The sequence below is a fragment of the Homarus americanus genome, unplaced genomic scaffold (genome assembly GCF_018991925.1).
Source record: "Homarus americanus isolate GMGI-L3 unplaced genomic scaffold, GMGI_Hamer_2.0 scaffold30108, whole genome shotgun sequence".
Taxonomy (NCBI): domain Eukaryota; kingdom Metazoa; phylum Arthropoda; class Malacostraca; order Decapoda; family Nephropidae; genus Homarus; species Homarus americanus.
In genome coordinates this window covers 14,706,987-14,728,479 of record NW_024748109.1, presented here as the reverse complement: position 1 = coordinate 14,728,479, position 21,493 = coordinate 14,706,987, and the positions used below count along the sequence as shown (strand labels likewise).

The window sequence follows — 21,493 nt, the reverse complement described above, 5'->3', positions numbered from 1 at the left end:
TTGTATGTATATATGTATGTATGTATGTATGTATGTATGTATTTATGTATGTATGTGTATGTATGTATGTATGTATGTATGTATGTATGTATGTTATGTATATTAATTGGCGATTCCCAGGTTCGGTACCTGGACAGAATTTTTGCGGTAAAATAAAATAAGATGAGAGTGTGTTTGCAGGAACTGGGGATATAGTTGACAGGAATGGACAATATCTTGTCTTGTAATGAACAAACCCATTATCTGTCTCAGTGCAGGAGTCAATGATATTGGCGGTGTAGGGTGAGAAGCTTCTTGATAAGTGCAAGACAGCTATAGAACGTATTAGGTTGAGGAAGGATCCCTATCATATGTGGTGTCCCTAGAAGGAGATTGGCAATGAATGACTGTCAAGAACAGTTGGTGTCAACGGCTGTCTTGACGGATATTGCAAGTCAATTTCAGTCCCATTCATTGACAACTGGGACAACTTCTACGGCAGTAGGGACCTTTATGCTAGGGATGGGGTGGCAACCCTGGCTGGTTCTCTCGAGAGGGCAGTTCAAAAGATGTCGAATCTTTAAACTGCTAAAGAACATATGAGCACGGGGTGGAGGAGACTGCAGTGGGAGCGGGTAAACAAAGTAAAGTTACGGAAATAGTGCTAGGAATTATGGCAAAAATAAATTAGGCAGGAGTTAAAACCTAAACGCAACAAGGAGGACTCAGAACACGACTAACATAAATATCTACTAAAACAGTAGAAGTAAGCGAAACAAAGTAGATGAAATCATGGTGTTGGCACGTACCGAAAAAAAATCCATTTAATATCATTCACCGAAACATGGAAAACTAGACCTACGTGAGTTGCCTGTCGAATACCAATTGCAGGTTACAAATTATTCCATACCGATAGGCAGATTAAGAAAGGAGGCGAGTAGCAATCTATATCAGGGATAATCTGAGTGAAATAAATAAAAATAAAAACCGAACTGAATACAGAAACAATTTGGATAGAATTAATCGATGGTAGGGAAAAATTAATCCCAGGAGTAATATATAGACCTCCTGATCTTGATAGAGTTAATGAGCATATTTGGGATGAAATACAGGGCTTCCAATACATAGCAATTTGTATAGTTGGCGACTTTACTTTAGCCAAATAAATTGGATTGACCTTACTGGTAACTCAGAATTAGAGAATTTTCTTGAAACAATCCAGGACCGTTTCTTAAGCCAACATATAACCGGAACCCAATCGGGATAATAATATACTCGATTTAGTTCTGTCAAACAGAAAACCTCATTAATAAGTCCAGGTAGGGAACGAACTTGCTTAGCGATAACAAAGAAATTAGATTCCAGTTAGAATTTCAGGGCAGCCACAATGAAAATTCCACTAAAGTCCCAGATTTGAGAAGGGCAAACATTGACTGTTTGAAGAGGCAGCTGAGAGAAAGGGTATCATGCTTACGTGGTGAACTACATGACCTCACATGAGGTGACCTCTCACAAAGTACCCACAGAGCGACCTCACCTTGCCAGGAGACCTGATAACAAGGTCTGGGGTTGAGGAGTTCACAACAATTTAAATAATGAGTTACTTAATGCACAAAGGCAGAACATACCATACAGAAACTCAGATCAAACAACAATGACCTAAATGGATAAATAATTATTTAAAAATATTATTGAACGAAGAGGCTATAGGTAGGAGAATATATCATGGTAAAATCTACCTCCACAATTGTTATAAGGTATTGGCCGGGAGGGTTCAGACCCGAGATAAGAAAGCAAAGAGGAATAATGAACTAAAGATCGCAAGAGAGGCGAAAGCAAACCCCAGAGGATTCTATCAAATGTATCAAACTAAAACACAAGAAGATAGTGGACCAATACAGTCCGATACCGGCGAGCTAACTGATAACTACGGAGAAATGGGCAATAAGCTGAATAAATGTTTTCAACAGTTTTCACCACCAAAATTTAAACATGATAAAGAGGCACCGACTCTATGAGCCAACGAAGGAAATAAATTAAGCAAGATAGTAGTGACTAGTCACGATGTTCTCAAACAAATAGACAAACTAAAGCTATAAGTCACCAGGTCCCGATGAATTATTTGCCCCTTAGCAAAGTTGTTTAACATGTCCTTAAAACAGGCGTAGTTCCAGAATCCTGGAGGATAGCGAATGTAGTACTGATTTTCAAGAAGGGAGATAGATCACTATCCTCTAACTACTGACCAATCAGTCTAACATTAATTGTGGAAGCAAATTACTGGAAACAATCATTTCAAACTCTATTCGAAATCACATGGAGAAGCACAAGTTGATCAATGATTCCCAACATGGCTTCACGATCCTACTATAGCACTCGGTAGCCTATTCCACATATCCACAACTCTATTACCAAACCAGTGCTTGCCTATATCCTTTCTGAATCAGGAATTTATCTAATTTAAAGCCATTTGTTCTAGTTATTTCGTTATTACTGAGCTTCAGAACATCTTCCATTTTACCCTTGTTATCCCTTACCCACTTTTCTATCATATCTCCCCTAACTCTACGCCTCTCTAATGATAAGCCTAAGCTTTTCAGTCTTTCTTCATATGGAAGGTTCTAATATTATGGATCATTTTTGTCATTCTTCTTGTACTCTCTCCAAGGAATCTATGTCCATTCTATAATAAGGACACCAGAACTGGAACCTCTAATCCATGTGTGGCCTCACTAATGCTAGGTAAAGTTTCAAGATAACGTCAGCAGTTCGTTACTCACAGACCTAGATATGAACCCAAGAATCCTGTTTGCCTTGTTGAGAAAGCTAATACATTGTTTTCCTAGGTTTCAAGTCGTTGCTAACAAATACACCTAGATCTTTTCACAAACTGAGTTGTCTATTTCCGTGTTACCTAGTTTATACTTAACGTTTGTATTCGTCTTCCCTATCTGTAGTACCTTACATCAGTATTAAAATTCATTTGCCAGATCTACTGACCACTCATGTAAGGTATCTAGATCTCTTTGAAGGTGTTCAAAGTCACTCTGATTATATCTCCCCCATTTTGGTATCATCTGCAAATTTACTAATCCTACTAGTTATGCCTAAATCAAGATCATTAACGAATATAACAAACAGCAGAGGGCCTAATATACAGATCCCAAGAACTCCGCTTTTTGACACTCAGATCTGACTTTAATCCATTTATGCTGACTCTTTGTTCCTACAGATTAACCATGACCTAATCCATTTAATACTGATCCACCTATTCCATGGCTGCTACCTTCCTTATCAATCTCTCATGAGGACTCTATCAGATGTTTACTGAAATCTAAATAAATTATATCATATGACTTATCATTATCCTCTTCATATACTTCTGAGAAAAAGCTAAGCAAATTTGCAGAGACAAGAACGTCTGGGTGAACCGTGCTAAGAAGAATAAATTAAGTTGAATGTTTCAAAGGTGGCTGATTTTGTAGCAATAATTGACTCTAGCAACTTGCCTATGATTGACGTGAGACTAATGGGACGGTTTGATGCTATTGATTTATCACATACAAAAATCGGAACTACATTTGCGAGTTTCAAAACTACTGGCACTGGCGATTCTAATGACTTATTAAATAAAACTGCTAATGGATTACTCAACTCATCTCACATTCTTTAATATTCTAGCATATACCTCGTCTGGACAGGCGATTTATAGGCTTCAGTTTGTTATTACTTTAAGCATCGTTACTAGTAATATTGATATTCATCAACATTTTTCTATACTGTCGTTATATATCTATGTACTTCTGGAAACTGTGCTAGAGTTTTTTGTGAATACGGAGAAAGACTGTTTGTAATACTACATTTCTAACTCATCATCAGTCATTTCTCCTGTAACGGTTTTAAGGACCTATTGTATCTCTAACCTTTGATTTATACAGTTGATAAAAAGCTTTGGGGTTAATTTTCAATTCGTTTTGCTACCTTGATTTCATAATTTCTCTTTGCTTTCCTAATTTCTGTTTTTACCTGCTCTTGTTTGGTTCTGATAGTAACCAAATAAGTGATTTTCGCCTTTCATACTTTTCTATATACTCTTTCTTTTCCCTAGAAGATCTAAAGTCTATTATTCATCCATTTTGGTTGGTTCGTGTCGATCTGTTTTACTAGTCTGGGTAACCAATTTTGCTTCAGGACCTGCTCGTTTTTTAGCCAGCAGGCCTCTCTCTGGCAGGACCCCCATTGGGCGTAATTTCACGCTCCGGGGATGCAGACAACGTCTTCCCTTCACAGAGACAAGTGTGCTCCGTTCACGACTGTACAGGTAGTCGTTACCGCCAGAAAAAGTCGCCAGATTATCAATGAATACCCAACCATTGCATGCACAATATTTTTCCAGTCGGCAATTTATAGCAATTGCCCGCCGGCAGCCCATTCACCACCAACTCCTCTTCTCACCAAGATACCATACTATCAGGTTCCTTCCTATCTCTAATCTTCTCCAACACTCCTATGCCTCTTGAAAGTTTCTCCATCTCAACCTTTTCCTATGCCTCCCACTGGGCTTACACCTTCTGGGTGTACCCTTTTCTGGCAAAGGCCCCTTTGTCTCTCCAGCTACATGCCCCTATCCCAGCAGGAAACCACCCTAGTCCTGCGTTTCCTTTCTCTGCTGAGGTCTATCTAAAAGCCTCACCTGGATGCCCCGGCCCTTTTGCCCCCTTACCACTGGGCGGGGTTTGTACAACTGCCCTTTCCTCTCCATGCACCACCATCCTGCCTCTTCTCTTCCTGGTCAGCTTTCCTGAGTCTGACCCCTAGTCCCCCCTTAGAAACAACCACTCTCCACCTGGTGCTCCTTCGCAGGTGTCACTGGGCAGGACACCTACCTGAAAGAGTTCAGTCCTGAAACTCGTTCTCCCCCTTTGGGGCCTTCATCCCTCACTCCCTCCAACTGCTCCAGCCCCAACCCAACAGAGTGGCAGGAGGTCGTCTTTCCTCACACTCCACTCCTCTTCCCCACAACACAACGATCCAGGCATACATTCCTCTGAGTCACTAACGCAGGCACTTAGGTGCACGTCCTTTTTCCAAGCTAGGTCAGGTAGCAACTGAAATGGGTGAATGTAACCTGCAGCTACGTTCCAGGTATAGTTTTCAGTCATCCACCTTGGCTCATTCTTATTTGACTAATTTTCAGTATGGTATATTTTGTTAAAGCTTTCGTAGTATACTAGTGGATATATTATAGTCGCAGTCAATTGTTGTGTCATATATGCCTCACCGTTCCTACCAGAGACCCATTTGACTGTTCCCCAGGCGACCTCTCTAGGTACCTTCTTAACCCCTCATAATCCGCCGATCGAAGAGAGTCTGGGACACCGACCATATTATTTTATTTTTCGTTTCCCAATTTAAAGGGTGAACCTGATTTCTTTGTGATCACTGTTCCTAAGTTTAACCCTATTTAGTAAATAACTTATTTTTCCTTGTTTGTTAATCCTAGGTCTAATATATTGTCACCTCTAGTAGGTTCTGTAATTAGTTGTTTAAAAATTGTCCTGTACTTTTGCATCTAGGGAAGTCTTCAGATTCATGTAGTCACCTACAGTCAATATTCTGATTGAAATCCCCCATAATGCAGGTTTGTCTATTTTGCTGCACTACTCATTTCCTACATATGGGCTGGGCTGCTTCTTTCCAAGACTTGAGAGGCCTGTAAATCACTCTCAAAATTAGTTTTCCTTCCTGCAATTTCTACACATACAGCAGACTCAGTTTCTCTCTACCCTTTATTGAATTATTAATCAAAACAATTTAATGTATCTGACGACAATCTGACCCCTCTCTCCTTCCTACCTTCCTGTCTTTGTGAAAAAAGGTTGTACCCTTTTCCTCTTGGTTACTCTGATAAAAGTTCTTGTCATCAATTCATCAGGTTTAAAATTTGATTGCTAAGCGTCTACATTACTCCGGTACATACCAACACGCTCTCAGCAAAGTCTATTCTATTTCTAACGCGCTCCTACTATTTGTATGAAGTATACATTTAAACCTACCCTTCCCGGTCTGTTTTACCTTCCTGGTAACCAATTTTGCTCTCAGTTATATTATTTTTTATCCCACTTACCCTAACATCTCTGTACTGGAGAAAACCTCCCATTTTGGCAGCAATTTCACGCTCAGGAATGCAGACAACGTCTTTACTTCCATGCCAGGATAAATTATTACTCATGTCCGTCTGTGCAGGTAGTCATAGCCCATATAATGGTGCCAATTATCAACGAATACCCAACCATTTCTTGCGCAATATTTTCAGTCAGCAATTTATAGCATTTGTATCAGCAGCCATTCTTTTACCAACTTCTCTTCTCAGCAAGACACCACCACATACTATCCAGGATCCCTTCCTATATCTCTAGCAACTTCCTAGCGCCACTCCCTATACACTCTTGAAGGTTCCTCGCTCTCTTTAACACCCTGTGTCATTTACCTCTACACTAAGACACACTTTCTGGGTTTGTTTATTCCCTAACCAAACCCCTATCTATCACTTTCAGCTCTCTGCTAATATTCCCTCCCCAGAAGCTTTTTGTAGTCACATTTACCTCTCTTGCACAAAAATCCTATCTGAGAACCTCACTTGGCTCTCCCCAACTACCACGGCTTTGCCACTGGGCTGGTTTGAACAACTGCCTTTCTCTCCTGGCACTACACCATCCTGCCTCCTCTCTTCCTCGCCAGCTTCCTCCAACATGGTAGGTGCAACACACCTGAGTGGCTTTCCTGTAGTATGACCCTAATAGTCGCGGAGACAACACTCTCCGCCTGCTCCTCTGACCCCTCTTTGGAGTGTCCTGCTGGGCAGGACACTACCTGAGGGACTGATTGTGAGCTTCGTGTAACATTTTAGTATCATCTGGAATAGTACACATGTTTGTGGTGGTGATGAAGATATCAGGATGTTACCACATTGCTGCCCGATACCCTTCTTTTTTTTTCGTTTTTTTTTTACATTTATATAATAAGTATATACATATTTTGCAGTGGTGTTGATATACGCCAATATGATAAGGGAGAAGCAGTACAACATGGGTTTGTATTAAGGTGGAACAATAGGACAAGAGACTCAGTATAATGTCTATTCGCCTTCTATAATTATTGCAATGGCCAATTATAAATATAAACACTCTACATTATAATGGTTTTGTTGGTACAATATTAGCAGGAATATAAAATGAGGCAGTAGAATAATACTTAGACAATATAAAGGAAAAAAGGAACATACAGTGAACATACAAATTTTTGTTTTTTGATGCAGATATCACGTGGAGTACGTGTGCTGGGGTGTTGAACAGCAAACACAGTGTGGTGACTCCCTGAACGGTATTGGGGGGAGCTCTGACGTGGTGCAGTAATTCTCTCAGCTGGTGTTATGAGGAACCTGACGTGGTGTAATTCCCACACACAGATGTGGAGTGTTATGAGGGACCTCACATGGTGCCATGTTTACCTCTGAATGGTGTTATGAGGGGATCTCACGTGGTGTAGCCTTCTCCCTCATGAAGGACCTCCTTATAGTGTAATTAACCCTCACAGATGAGTGTTATGAAGGACCTCGTGGTGTAATTACTGCCTCCTGGTGGTGTAAAGAACCTCGTGGTGTAATAACCGCCTCACAGTTGATGTTATGAAGGATCTCTACATGATGCTGTAGCAGCCCATTCACTGCGGTGTCATGGGTTATGGGGATCTCACGTGGCCTTGTGTCATGGCCTCGCTCGCACTCAGAGCAGTGTACAATCGAGTGCAGTCCCCAGTCTTCCCAGCTAGTAGACCAGCTATATGTAGGAAAGAAAGACAGGAAAGCAAGGCAAAAACCATAAGCCATATAGCATATAGCTGGCCTCGGGAGTTCTGCCGGACTTGTGGAAACAGGCAAATGTAGTGCCCATGACAAAAAGGGATACAGAGCAAATAGCAAATAGCATCCGATCTCATTTAGAGAAAGCAAATTAATCTACGACTCTCAACATGGATTTACAAGAGAAAGTCTTGTCTAAACAAATCCATGACGTTTTAGAGTAGATTAAAGATTAAAAGACTTTTAGACATTTGTACAACCCTATAAGTGACCGAGATGATAATACCTTTCTACAAACTTGCGGGTTTTTACTCTCATTGTCACCACTTCAGTATTCTATGTAGAACAACATTTACTTGGTCATAAATTAATTCCAAATCCATTAAGAATTGGTTTTCACAAATTAATTGCCTTCAGAGCCATTTCGTCCACTGAATTTATGAAGTCAGCAGTTTCCTTCAATTTCTACTCTCAGTCGTCCTCTTTTCTCCAAGATATTTTGATGAGCTAGAGGCTTGTTTTTTATCAATAATTGGACTGCATAAATAACCCGCTGTCGTTGTTATTTAACTTTTATAAATGCATTTCCCTTGGTTTGTATGCTAAACCATAATATATCTTGCTGTCATCCATTTCCCGAATAGAATGAGACATGAAAGCTTCCATCTTTTAGGTTAAATCCTGAATCGAAAATTATCCTAATTAAATTAAACAAATGGTCAACACGTCTACAAGCACAAATATATCGATCAGCACTCAGGGGTTTGGAGATATTTTCCTTCTTTCCATGGGAATCAATGTCAGAATTCTTTTCACATCCTAAGGTTGCTGGACCCTTAGTCGTACCATTGTAACGGCAGGGTAACCACCAAGCCTCAAGCTCTCTTCTATCAAGTTAATAAGATCTTTTTTGTATATATGGGACATCAATTTCTTAAAAGAATTGGCTGCTTCAATTGCCTACTGAAATCCACTTAGCATGACAACCTGGACTTTCTCATGAGGTTTATATAGGATATCCTTACCTTTGTCTTAACTCCATTCACTCACCGTGGCCATTTCATATAATGATATCACAGCAAACTTTTCCGTGGACTGAAGTGTCGGACTTTGTCTTCATAGGTGACAGCACAAATTAATAAGATGCCAGGTTGCATGCAAAATTCTTGTCATATTCTCAAAGTTAAAGCTTCAGACAGTGGTGTACTTCATTCGCAAAAATCGTGTCTACTACCATCACAGTGAGTTTCAGAAATGCCTTGAGTCTAAAGTTTCCAGAAACAGCTGAGAAATGCTATGGTCAGCCAACAGGTGGGGGGGTGGATAGAAGGCAGAGTTTATTTATTTATACCACCATAATTTCAGTAGCCAACTATAACTTCGTTTTGTCTTTGATTGTTTCTTCATGGTTTACGAATTCATGGAACAGGTGCAGTGCCCTGGTGCTTATTGTTGCTCAGGTCACAATGATACTTTAAAGAATGGAATATATTAAGGATAAAATTGAATATACGGGATCAGAGTGAGGCCTTGGTCAATGGTTTACTCAGCGACCACGTCTGATTACATCATTATTCCGACAAAAGAGATTATGGTAATATTCGTATATTCCACCCCATCCTTTTGTAATAAATATTTGTGATAATATGCAATATTATATAATTATATACTTATGTTAAAAAATTGGAGTGAAAAATTATCAATATTGTATAATAGTATTCAGACAATGGTGACTGTTCAATTCTTCCAGTTACCAAATTAATACTGTATTCTTCGAACATCATGAGCATTTCAATGGTGACAATTGTAACTATATAATTATATTGTGTTTTTAAGACAACACACTCCACGACGTGTCATACAGATCACTGTATACCACACAATACATAATTTGTGGCTGATAAGTTACTTTTGTTATAGATTTTCATGCAATATAGTTTAAGACATCTATTGGAACATGTGGATTTAGGAATAACACTGTAGGTGAGTTGTATATATTAATTGTATTTACAAACAATACTAGTCAAACAATATAAAATCCGACAATACACCAGCCACATCTTAGTATTTGATCCAGCCATCATTGCATTCAGGACTTCATCAGGGAGATTGGGGATGGAGTGGAAAGCCCGGCTTCAGAGCACACCTGGTCGTCGGCGTATACTCTCACACGTCAGCTTTGGCCTCTATTGCTGCGGATTAGCTGCTCCCCAATATCCCAATCACGTTTCATCATGGCCCAAATATGTTCAATCTGATTAGTATCACATCCCTAATGTTGGCTGATCGACAGCCTCCAATTTCAAGGGCTGATCCTGGAGGTAGTCCTTGCGCACTATGTTGCTGGTATGAATGGGACTGTTGTCTTGAACCAGCCTGATAGTGTGGGGGGCTAGAACTACTCGCCAAGCCCAGTTCTTAGAATTAGCACTTGCTCAGGATGTCTACGCCACTGCTCACCAGTGAAATAGCCGTGATCTTGGCCGGATTCACCTGGCCCATTTGCCCATCCACCCCCAGAATGACACTGACACCCCTACCCTCTCACTGCACGATGTTGAATGTGTTTCTCTGAGGGCCGCAGCTCTGCCTTGCTTCGGCTCCCGCAGTCGAACACCGTTTCATCAGTAAATATAATGGTTCTCGATGTTCTTCTCTATGTGGAAGGTGTTCCAATGCAAGCGGAGTCAACACTCGCCTTGAGTGGGTGTAAGCCACCCTTTGTGAGCTGGAATATGGCAGTCGATCCCGGCTTCATGAAGGTCGGCGTCTCGTCGTCATGTGATGGCGGACGCCCAGATTTCTTGTAGCCGCCACTGATTTTCGCATTGGATGTACCATTGCAGCTGCTTCAGTTTCGTCTCCACTGGGCCCTCTTCCTCCCACCGGCGGATACCTCCTAATCGTCTTGGTGCTCCTTTTCGCCCACAGCGTTGTTCGGCACAATTGCCCCCGGCTCAACGCCAAATGATTTGGCCTCGCTCAGCAATCACTGCCAAGCAATTTGCTCATCCTGCAGGCATATCTGAAATAACAGAGTAATATTATTTGTAGTAACTGATGCTGGCATTTATACTAGAGTAAATTAATAGTATTAGTAACACCTAGGTTAGAGTATTATACTCTGACATAGCGTTTGAGTAAAATCTTTTTGGATCATCTGGCAAAGAAACCTTCTATTTAATGTATTCAGAGTAGACACCGTGGATCCCCTCCCCTAAACCTCACCACCCTGCGACCGTAGGAGTGAACATTCGCCGTCATCATCATCATCTGAGATTTAGTTTAACAGACCACTGACACCCATTTGATTCTCTCATATGAGGCTGGCCAGAGGATTGATTAACATATATTTAACATGTCTATAATTTAGTGTTATATTGTTTGGAGAGATTACAGTATTTCAAAAGGTCAAAAACTGAACTTAGGGAAGATTTTTGGGGTCTCTGCTAAAATATCTTACATTGTAGGGGTTAGTGAAGCACCTTGTTCGATACCGATTATAAATAGAGCATTCAATGAGAATATGTTGGACTATTATTGTTGTGTTTGCAGCATAAGCATATATGTGGGTACCATTTGGGGAAGACATGGAGTTGGCCATGCGTCAATCGCGTATGCCCAGATGTAGACGATTCAGAATGGTTTGTGACGTCAAGGAAGAGATTGTTTGATGGTGACAAGGATAAATTGATGATTTACAGTCATTTTAGCTCATGACTTGTTGGTTCATTTCCCCAGGACTTTTGCCAATCGTCAAATAACCCAATTTTTTATGAGTGGTTAGCCTCGCCGATAATCAAAATATGGTTTCCACTGCTTCCACATATTTCTTTGACGTTTTTCAACTATGACATTTCGTCCCAGATTACATACGCTGTAATGATTTACATTACGTTAGGGTTTGATATATAAAACGTTTTCTGCTACATATGGATTTTTCGGTTTACGTTTAACGGTTGTGAGGTGGATTTTTACAATTACACAAAACCATACATTACAAATGGCGAGTCGGGCGGGAGATACCGATGGCGATAGAAATATAGGAAGGGGAAGAAAGTTTAATGGTGAAAAGAATGTAGGTTAAACAGACAGACTTTTTGGGAGGAAAGAAAATGTGTGACCTTCTTACTGTGAGTATTGGGTAGTAGGTTGGGGTGACTGGGGCGATGGGAGGGAGGAAAGGATGTGGAAAAAGAAGCGAAAGAAGTAGGCCCATCCCTGTTTGGGTGGGGTGCACTCATCTTTAATTTGTTTGGAGGGCCCCATTGATTTATTTTTTCTGGTAGGGTTACACTTTTTATTATAGATGAGAGAAACGGATGGAGATAGAGACATGGTGGCTGCTGATTTTAGGTTAGGGTAGGGGGTGCTGTGGGTGTTCTACACTGTCGCCTTGCTCTTAATCGGTTCAAATTCACGTGGATTGACCTTTGTTGGTGAGTTTTAACTCTAAATACAAGGGGCCATGTCGTCGGTTCTGTAGTGTTCATTACAGTAAGTCAATTCGTCGCCATGGGTGGGAGAATAGGGGAGGGTTGGGAATGCAGGGAAGGTAATGTGATGGGATGGAAGGGTGGGGGAGGGAGGGTGGGTGGGGATGGTAGAGGGTAGTGTGGGGAGAATAAATGGTCGATTAGTGTTTTAGGTGTAGTTTGCCACGATGCTCAAGTGTGAGGTTTAATAGTTGGGTGGGTGGGGTGGGGGAAGGCTGGAAGCGCGGGTTGGAACTCGTGAACGTATGATGTTGTTTAATGCAGGTTATGGAACATAACAGTATCTTCAAACGGGTTTCACGCTATTAATAGGCCTTATGTAATCCACACACCAATAAGGATTGCAACCTTGGCGCATGATATGGCTGCAATTGGTAAGAAAGAAAAAATATAACATGGCAAAATTTTTCGCTACGTAATTTTTTTTACAGCCACCTCGCCTAAAGTAAACCGAAAAATGATTATGTGTATAGAAGATTTTCAACCAATATCAAATATTCTTTCACCTCTACAAATATCTCACTGTCGTAATGGGACACCCTGCAATGGGATAAGAACGACATGGGCTATGTTGACGGTGTCATGACTTACCTGTTGGTGACGACAATGGTAGGAAGAGACCTCGGCATGTTTGATGTTCAACATCACTTCCTTCCCCTGGTGTGGAGTGGCGCCAGCCTTGGTGGCTCAACTTCCGGCAATCGGTCCCTTTGCGTCGTAGCCATGAACGGCAGAGATATTGTCGTTGTAGTGCTTTTATTTACCCGTTACACGTCTCACCGTGCTTAATCATATTAACTATCTTCATGACATTCTTATTGTTATCAGTGATTGCGGAATTCACGATGTTATGCTCCACCTAAACACAGCCTGCTACTAGACTAACCCCCACCTCCTCTATCCCCCCCCCCCTTCCACACACACTACAGTGGGCGACATCTGTTGGCCGACCATAGCATTTCTCCCAGCTGTTTCGAAACTTCAGACTCAAGGCTATTCGAAACCTCACTGTGGCTGGGTAGTGGACACGACTTTTGTGCACGATAGTACATACAAATGGCCCGGTAAGACTGGGGTCAACTTGTCAAGTACAAGGAGACGCAGGCAGAGTGGTTCACCTGACGTCATGACTCCCGCCCGCCTTGGACCTAACCTGCGCACCGGCTGACATGTCAGTCAGGTTAGTCGGCGACTTTGTGACTTGACAAGCATTGGGTGTCGTTGTCAGGTCTCCAGGTAAAGTGAGGTCGCTCTCTGTGGGTACATTGTGTTAGGTCACCTCATGCGAGGTCACATAATCCAATTAATCCATCATCAAAGGCGATACCCCTTCTCTCAACGACCATGCCGTTGTATCATCAAAGAATCGACTCTGTTGTATCTGTGTTCTTCTGGCTGAATAAACTGTTTAAAAATCATTACCAGGAAGCGCCAAAAACGAGTTTACAAGAACCTCCAGACAAGGCCGAAGACCCTCTGCCAGGACCGCTATGCTGGTGGCAAGTCAGTCCAAGATGACATTTTCAGTTCTGTAATTCATTTATGTACGAGTTTTCACGATCATATGGTAGAATGTTTTAGTTAAAGGAAAGGTAATAAATGTTTTATTTTATGACGGTGATATAAACATTCGGTAGAATGTTTTAGTTAAAGGTTGGTTATCCGAGATGGTCCGAGTTGGTATTTGATGGGCCGAGTTGTTTTTTTTAAGATGGACCGAGATGGAGGTGCACCTCCCTCGCACCCCACTCCCATGATCACCACCACTCTCACGCCACACCCTACTACCACTTCCCCACACCATACTCCTGTGATTACCACCATCCTCAGGCTGCACCTTCCACCCACTTCGGTGAACCCACTTCCCTGTGCCCCCTTCCCGCTCTCCCCTTTCCTCTCCGACGATCTTACACTAACTACTGCGGACATAAGAAATGATTGTTTTTGGCCTTATGATAATCATTTTTTTAAACATTCTGTATGAACAATTGGTTGGACATAAAACCGAGTCAAATAAATTTAATACAAGTATGTACTATATCTACCTGAAATTACAAGTTAAAAATAACAACGCTACTCTAAAGTTGGTCCAATAAGGTGGTTGGCAACCCGCCAAGTCCACACACACACACACACACACACATGTTCTTTACGTCGGGCTTTACTTAGGCCTACTTTACATTTTGTTTTTGCTCTGTATGGGAGAAAGCATGTGTTTACATGGGCGTGATTTTTACGCTTCAGTTTGCCTGCATCTGACAAAAGTTATCACCTGCACTTCCAGCCCCTACCATAGATGCACCACAACTGATGAGTGGGAAAAACATACTCGTTGTACGAAGAATTCTAGAACGCTTGGTGTATTTTTCTGCCGCCGCAGTTTGGAAGTACAAGTACAAGTGTGGGTTGAGTGTCTCCGACTAGTGAATTTTCACACGCAAGCCCTAGGCGTGAAAAAAAGCGCTCTTGTGTGAAACAGGCCTTACGTTAAAATATGAAAGCTGTGGCTAGCCCTCCCCCCCCTCTCCCCTCCCTGGTTTGAAATATTACTGTAGGGTATCGTAATTTTTCATTTACGAATAAGTGGGGTATGCTTTGCAAATATCGAATAGGGATTTTAAAGCATCAATTGCTGATAAACGGGGTTGCGAAAAGTGAGGCATTCCTGCATAGGAGTAAATCTGTGATGTTTGGTAAGGTCATACTTGATGACGCCATTCTCATGTGTGACCAGGCTAAGCAGGACATAATGGTGAAAGATATACCTGTTACCACTGCTTGTTTTGCAGAATTTATCATAAGAATATTATTTTTGCAGATAACACCCTATGTTGGCAAGACCCTAAAAGGTAAAGTATACAAGACAGTCTTACATGGAAAGGTGATATTTGAAGATGGAATGTTCTGCAAATGTGAACCACAGGGCACTTTTGTCTTTCCTTCAGTTGAGCTCATGTCAAATTCTAAACAGGAGTGAAAATCTAGATTCTTAAAATCCTTATACGAAGTCATTGCTTGTTGTGTAAATACCTGTATCAGAATAGGGAACACGGAACTTTTGTTTGCTCTGGTTATCATATTTTTTTTACTAACAGGGAACTGGTGGCAGAAGTTTTTAATAAATAATAATCATTATATGAGAACACAAAAATGGATAATGTATCAGCTAAAACAAATCTTTTAAGAAATCTGTATATTATGCAATCAACTAAGTCTCCGGTGTTAAAATCAAAACTAATCTCTCGGCCCGAATTCAGAACGGTAGTTTGAGCCTGGGATTTGAGCTCGGCTGAGGCATGCTAATCAGGATTCCTTGAACCGAGATTTTCTGCAGTGGATTACCCATATTCAGAACATCGGCTTAAACCCCGGATTGGGTAATCTGTTATATTTTCTTCAGTTACGAGCATGGATTCGAACCCTGAAATTCCAATCAATCACGTTTCATCTGCATCATTACGACAGCCAATCGCCATCGAGAGTAATGTTTACAAGTTATGGCGGCAACTATGACTCGACGAGTTTTCACGGAGGAGGAGAAATCTCTCCTTGCACATCAAAACTTATTTTTATTACTATAATTACAAACAAATTATGATCAAATTATAATGATTTATGGTACTGTGTTACAACGTGGCTATGTTGTTATGATAACAAAGAAATTCATAGAGGAAGAACAATTACATACAAATTGTAGATATAATCTGGGACAGGTGTCGATATTCATAACCAAAGCAGGATGAATCAATTCAGGGCGTAGTAACCTTGCTAGGTTCAGTTAGGTTAAGTTTCTTTCTGTTTTTTTTAACCCCACATTTCCCCTGATTAGTAATGTAAAGAAAAATCCTTTCTTTATTAATACATTAAAATCAAAATGCACTCAGAATTGATTCAATTATATTGAAAATACATCAAAATAGTTTTCCCGAAAGAAAAACACTAAAATACAGAACTGTCAGCGTTCTTTACATTTACCCGTTTGATCCTCATGGACCCTAAACACGAAAGTGTTGTAACACATTACCATAACTCATTCAGTAACCAGAATCTTTCTTACCTGGAAACTATTCGTTGCGAAGAATCAGCTGATGAATGGGAGGTAGAGATGAACCATAGCCAACAGGTCTATCAAGTAGATGCACCATATCACGGAAAATATCAAGGAAATCTCCCTTGCTGAACCTATATTGTTGTTTAAATTCCGTGCTATCATAAAAATTGATAGGATTCTGCCTATCTACCATCAGTCTTCTCTCTATAAAACTTACAATTTGATGATATCACCGAAAACCGCGCTCTCTGTCAAAATTCATGTTGACTCGCTTGAAGGAGTGACTGCCAAATCTGCCTCCAGGCTGGATTAACGCGGTTTGAATCTTTGAGTTGGCTCAAGCCTGCGTTCTGAATACCAACAATCTTCAATCTTCGCTCGATCCTTGGTTTAAACCTTCATGCGATTTTAGATCACTGTTCTGAATTCGGGCCTAACAGACTCTGTTTTAATTCATCAAAAGATTAGCTATACCTTCTCCCTATAAATTAAGTGATGAAGGTGCCTTGGAGTTAGGAATTAACCTTAAACACAAAAGGATGTCATGTCATTGACTCATAAAAGTGCTAATCTTTCCAGTTAGAATGCGCAATTTCAATTTTGACATCAATTCACCTTCAGATTTATACAGTGTGGGTGTAGATTTATCTCTTCTAATCTCCAGTTATGCTTACAAGAGATAGATAAGTGCCAGTGTTTCTATCTTTGCACTAGTCAAAGTTTATTATGGCAAGACAGTTTTCCTTAGAAGGATTACAATATTTTCTTAATGAATTTTGTTTGTTGTTGTTTTATGTCCCTCATTTTCAATATTGCTGGTGACTTGTATCACGAGGTAACTCTCAGTCATCATAGGAAATTTGTTTGTTAACAAGGGAGGGATCACTTGGTCATTTATGAATGACTGATATATAGGGCAAATCACAAGTCTTAAATACTAATTTAATCTAAGCTGTTTTTCAGAGTTAAGAACCAAGGCTGCATGCAATTTCTCCTTATAGCAGTAATTTTGTGCTGTCTTATTTTCTGCCAGAAAATTTGGAGAACCGGTCAAGGCATTTGTCATCAGTGAGGTTTTGTGCTTCAAACTGATGAAAATTCAAGCCTTTGGATTCATTTCCCACGTATTTCAACAACCCCTTAACACTCTTAATCCTAGAAAGGGACTCACTACTCTATATGGACTTCTCTAACATTAATTACTACTCTCATTTAGTCAACCAAGATTTTTTTCCTTTCCTCTTTGCCATTGTTAGTTTACTAGCCAGTGAGACTTTTGGTCTGTTATCTGTTACACATTTTTGGCAGGTACTTGGTATGTACAAGCTCCTGAATGTATACTAACATTTGATTACTGTACTATTAATCATGCTTATATGATATTTTTCTTAGTAGAGGACAGTGGTTATTGATGTGTCTTCCACTGAGATGCATACTGTATTGTATAAGCAGTTGTTTTCCGTCCTGCTCATGTCATTAGTTTCTGGTACGGCTTTTAATTTTGCTTTGTCTGCTAAACATGTAAACCTTAGTTATCAGTATTTACATAAATTTTCGCATTTTATATTCTGCCCTTTTTTACATACATCATATAATTAGTGTATTCTGTGGAGTAATTTTTTATTGGTAATACATATAGTATATGGTGGTTTTTATACTGTTTCAATTCGTGTTTTTAAATCTGTTGATCATAAGATACATTATCAAGAGCTTATTAATAAATATATCGTAGTTATTTCATTTGCTGGTGCTCTTATTCATCCTATGTGTATGCTTCCTATGAGGAAAGACAATCGTCTTGATATAAATTCCGTAGAGTGATGTTGGGGAGTGGTGCAACATCTCTGTCCCATACTGATAAATGGAGATTGATGTTGATGATGATGAGGATGATGATGATGATGATGATGATTTTTTTTTTACGGGATTAGCCCACCAGGGCACAGGTCAATGACACACATTAGGGCCTGGGGGCGAAAATATAATAATAATAATAATAATAATAATAATAATAATAATAATAATAATAATAATAATAATAATAATAATAATAATAATAATAATAATAATAGTAAACGGGGCAATTGCTGGGAATGGTAGGAGGCTGGAGTCACTACCAAGATTGGAGTCGCTTCCGAGAACTGTTGCCGGCTTGGGAGTCATGTACACTAAGACTGCCACTCTTCTCGACAAGAAAGCAGAGTTTGCAACCTTATTTAATACCCACCAACCTGGTATAGTAGGTGTTGTTAAACTTGTATAAGAACAGGAGGATCGACCTGGAGGACTGTAATCTTAATATATATGGATATGACACATTTATGAACCTTTCTCAGGTAACTTGCAAGAGATGTGCGGTTATTTATGCTAGAAGGTGAGAGTGCAGGGGTTGGACCCTTTTGAAGAATCAGTAAAGCGAAGTTTTTGATTGATAAAGATATACCCAAGACCAAATCTACTGACTCCAGTAATACTCGGAGACTATTACACGTAAACTATGCAGTAGTTGTCAAAGTTTAGAAGAAATCTGAGAAATTCAAGAGATGGGTCGAGACAAATGAAGAGCAGAAGAGAAGGATGTATGCCAGGTTCAGGAAAGACGGTTTGACACAGCACTGATGCACATTATGTTGTCAGATAAGAGTATGAGGAACAAATTGTCAAAGCTAAATGTTCATAAGAGCCCGGGCCCTGACAGTGTGCATCCCAGAGCACTAAGAGAGTTGTGCAACGAGCTTACTGAGCCCCATAAAATCCTGTTTTGCAGATGCATAGATGAGCAAAAGGTCTCCAACGATTGGCAAATGGCATATGTGACTCTATATTCAAACAGGGAGATTGCCACTCCACAAATAATTATAGATCAGTGAGCCTGACCAGCATGGTGCATAGCGTGTAAAATACTAGAGAGCATTGTACGAGATGCCTTGATGGAACTTCCACCGTGAAACAACCTTGTAAAGGAATGGCAGAACAGTTTTATACTGGGATGCTCCTGTTTGATGCAATTACTTAAGGTGCTAGATGTGTAGACCCAGACACTGGACCAAGGAGGTAGTATTGACACTATCAGTAATATCTCCGTTAGCTGGAATCCCTCTTAACTGGAAGTCCCCAATTGCTGGACTTTAAATTTTCTCGGAAAAACGTTCCTAAAGCTAGAATTTTCTGAAAAATTTTATCTTTGTAAACGATTTTGCGAGGGACACATTTTCTGGAAAATTCAAAGAAAATTTTCCCAGTACTCGGAAAATTCCAGGGATGGGGGATTTTTTCTGGCTTTCAGAAATCTCTCGTTCTCGGAAGTGTTGTGCACCAATTGTTCTGGCTAACGAAGATATAATTTATATCTGGACTTTACCAAGGCTTTCGACAGCATACCCCATGAAAGGATGAAAAATAAACTGGAAGGGTACAGAATTCGGGAAGCATCCTATTGTAGATCGGACACTTTCTTCATGACCATAAGCAGTGTGTGGTGATTAATAGCACAAAATCATCATGAGTACTGGGTCCTTTGCTGTTTGTTTGCTTCATAAATCACATGCCAGAAGCTATACGCTCCTCCATACAAATGTTTGCAGATGATGCAAAGTTATTCAGGGAAATTAAGAACGAAATGGACTGTGAAGAGCTGCAGAAAGATCTCTGGCATCTTCAAAAGTGGTCGAAGTGTAGGAGGGTGCACCTAGGTTGTACCAACAGTCACATGTCCCAATAGGACGAAGAAACATCATTAAGGGAGACCAAATGTGAAAAGGACCTGGGTGTGTATGATGATAATGAAGTGAAGTTCTTGGGCCATTGTGAGAAGAAGGTGGATCAAACAATTAAGCTCTTTGGTCTTATAAAAAGGTTGTTCAGATATCTAGAAGGTTCGTTCTCTCGTAACGATCTTCAACAAGTGAGGTGCTTCCCTGTTTGGAGTACTGTCACCCAGTCTGGTTCCTGAGACATGCTAGAGACTGTCAGTTGAATAAAAGTGTCCAAAGGGAGGCCACCAGACTCATGCCTGCGTTACGGCACCTCAGTTACCCAGAGAAATTAGAATGCCTGAAATTGCTTAGTTTATACTGTACTAAAGGCGGGCAAGGGTTGACTCAAATTAAAGTTTATCAATATCTCAGAATATATTGCTCAGTCAAGTATTCGTACCTGGAGCTGGCAAATGTTTGCTCCACTAGAGGTCACAGCTCAAGGTTGAAGAAGCCACAAGTTCTGAAAATTGTCAGGGTAAACTTTTTTGGAGTGAGAATTATAAACTCTTGGACAATCTGCCAGACTTAACTATCACTAGTGTAGGTACAGATACATCTTGGAACCAGTACAGTACTTGCCAACAGTGCATAACAGAAACCTGACTGACCACCCAAGTGGCTAACGAGTCGATCAGTGGCAAACAAGATAAAAGTAAAAGCAAAAAGTTTACTCACATCAATGAGATGAATGTGCCTGCAAATTCATGCACAGATGTTGAATCAGAGGGGTGATGCTTGATATCATGATACAAAGGTGTGATTCCAAGGTTTCAAATGAGATATGTAATCGATGTTTGTTTTTCCAGTACAGTAGGTTGAAAATGATTTTCACATAAATAAGTAGAAGTGAATGACATTAGGATCTCCAATTCTGATTTAATTATGACTGGAAATTCTTGGGGTCTTCTGAGCCAGAACCACCAAATTCCTTTCCTTTGAATTCCACTTCCAATGATGGATCTGCACAACCGATGACAGGTGATCAACACTGGTGGAAAATGGCATTCTAAATCAGTTATTCACCCTATTTTTATAAAAAAAAATAAAAATATTCATTAAAACGGGATTGCAATTGAAGAAGGTGATATTTTATGATTCCACATACTTCTGTGGCAAGAGAAATCTTATTTTATGTTACAGAATCATTAAGGTAATCACACATATTAGTTTTACCTATGGCAAAAGCATCTGATCAATTTCTAAGCTTAGCTTTAAAAGTTTCTAAATTAATGTTGAAAAACAAAATACTGTATTAGTACAGTATTATTCCTTGAAGAGAAAAGTTGAGTGGATTTTTTTCTTCTTATACAGGGTGATTCATCAAAGAGTACATTAAATAGGAGAATGA

The 21,493-nt window shown here is 40.1% G+C and overlaps 1 protein-coding gene across 1 annotated transcript in view; it reads left to right on the top strand.

Moving 5' to 3' along the window:
• Positions 1 to 18,130, top strand: part of LOC121880067 (allantoinase-like) — a gene marked incomplete in the record, with an annotated part of 111,930 nt that extends 93,800 nt beyond the window's left edge. The window contains 1 exon segment of the mRNA XM_042387073.1: positions 15,155 to 18,130. Within this exon segment, the coding sequence (XP_042243007.1) occupies positions 15,155 to 15,313 (159 nt within the window).
• Positions 18,131 to 21,493: the final 3,363 nt, after the last annotated feature.